Here is a 1,872-nt window from a genome sequence, read left to right on the forward strand (position 1 = left end):
TAACGTTAAAAAGATTCATAGTTTATTATTATTATTAAAGCCACAAAGAGAAAACAACGTAGTCGAGTCTCTACTGTGACTTGTTCACGTACATCACAAACAGCATAAAGAAAACCCATACACAGCCATTAACGCTCCTATTTCAAGCTCATTTCATCTCTGCATGACCTATCTTATTTCATATATAGGAGCAAGCTAGAGCCCTGAAAGGTCAACTACTGAATGTAGTACATGGGATTAGGCAGCTTAAAGCTCCTGAGGCCTTGGTTTCTTCCTTTCAAACTGCTCCACTGGTCCGCAACATTTGCAATGATTCTGTAACCCTGCTGCACCAGCCTCCCTCTCTCTGTTGATTTGTATTCAACTGAATTTTGATTGTTTGATGGCTCCCTGCAACCAAAACCCAATCGTTTAAATCTCATGCACTTGGATTATATCAAAAGACACTGTTAAACTTAACCGTTTAAACGTATAAAAATGATTTAAACTCACTTGAGAATCAACTTCTCCCATGTGTGGAAACCAGCTTTCCTCAAGTTGGCTTCAGTTACAGCCTTTTTATCAGTCAGTCTTCCAGTCAAGAAGACAATCTTGACTCCAAGACCCAGAAGTTTGTTGTAATTGATAAGAGTCTCAGGCAATGCTGGAGCATCACCCTTGTTAACAAACTCTTCGTCATAACGTGTAGAATTGAATTTCTCCGATCTATATCACATAGAAGAAGATCGTGAAAGAGTTACAAGTCATGCATGACAAAACAAACAGAAGCTCGATGAATGAAAACGGAAAACATGGTATGAAAAGAAAGGAAAAGAGTGTACCCATATCCATGCTGAGAATAGTATGGGACATTGGAGAGTACGGTTCCATCGACGTTGAAGATAACTACATCGTTGTCTTGGATTTTGAGATCACTGGCGTAAAAGAAAACTTGTTGGTTAACGGTTTTGGAGTCTGATTGGTATTGTCCTCCTTCGATGTAGGCTGCTGTAGACTCTACGCACCGTTCGGGAATTGTTTGAAAGCCAAAGATGTTTTGTGCTTCCACAGCGAGTCTCCAACTGGCGCATCTTACGTCGTCGTAACTCGCACCAGCGCCATAACCGGTTGGCATTTGGAGAGGGAAGCTTCGGAAAGAAGCGCCATGGCATTGAGATGCCACCAAAACTGTAGCAACAAAGAACACCACGAACTTCATACTGATCTCTGTATCTCACTGCTTCTCTTCTTATCTTTCAGCTAACTCTTGCATCTTCTTCCTCCAGCCTTTGCTTCCTTATATAGACCATACCTCGCTACCTCCACCACAAATTTTCTCTCAACTTTAACCTATTTTACTTTACTTTTCAAAATAATAAATACAACTATTCTGTAATTCTCTGTTATCTTTTATTATTAAAGTAACTTATTTATTTGCTAGCTGAGAATATTTGCCTGTGTACGATAATAACGAATCTCTAATAAATAACATCACTTAAATCTGCTGGACTTTTGAATATTCGAGGTATGGTAATAAAGACTTTGACTATAGCACTACTTTCTTTTTCATTAAATATTAGAAGAATTACAACATAGGAAGAATATTGTAGAATAAAATTTTAAGTTACTGGAATAAATTTGTGGATAATAATAAAATTCCATTAAAAAATGTAAAAATTTACTACAGAAACTACTTTTAGTTATTTTAATGCAATTTATATTATATTATATTATATTATATATATATATATATATATATATGATATTAATTAATGAACATTATATTTTCCTCAATTTTATATTGCAACGTCAAAATGTTTTGCTAAAAGGACAGGACAATATATAATACTTTGACACTAAAACAATTTTTACATTCATTTAATATTACTTTTT

The 1,872-nt window shown here is 35.3% G+C and overlaps 1 protein-coding gene across 1 annotated transcript; it reads right to left on the bottom strand.

Annotated features, from left to right (window-relative positions):
- Positions 1–1,261, bottom strand: LOC108320513 (stem 28 kDa glycoprotein). The gene is made up of 3 exons (XM_017551954.2): positions 822–1,261; positions 493–705; positions 1–390 (listed from the first exon to the last, which is right to left on the bottom strand). The coding sequence occupies exons 1-3, from the start codon at positions 1,196–1,198 to the stop codon at positions 216–218; spliced, it is 765 nt and encodes a 254-aa protein (XP_017407443.1). The 5' UTR covers positions 1,199–1,261; the 3' UTR covers positions 1–215.
- Positions 1,262–1,872: the final 611 nt, after the last annotated feature.

Source organism: Vigna angularis, chromosome 9 (genome assembly GCF_016808095.1).
Source record: "Vigna angularis cultivar LongXiaoDou No.4 chromosome 9, ASM1680809v1, whole genome shotgun sequence".
NCBI classification, from domain to species: Eukaryota; Viridiplantae; Streptophyta; class Magnoliopsida; order Fabales; family Fabaceae; genus Vigna; species Vigna angularis.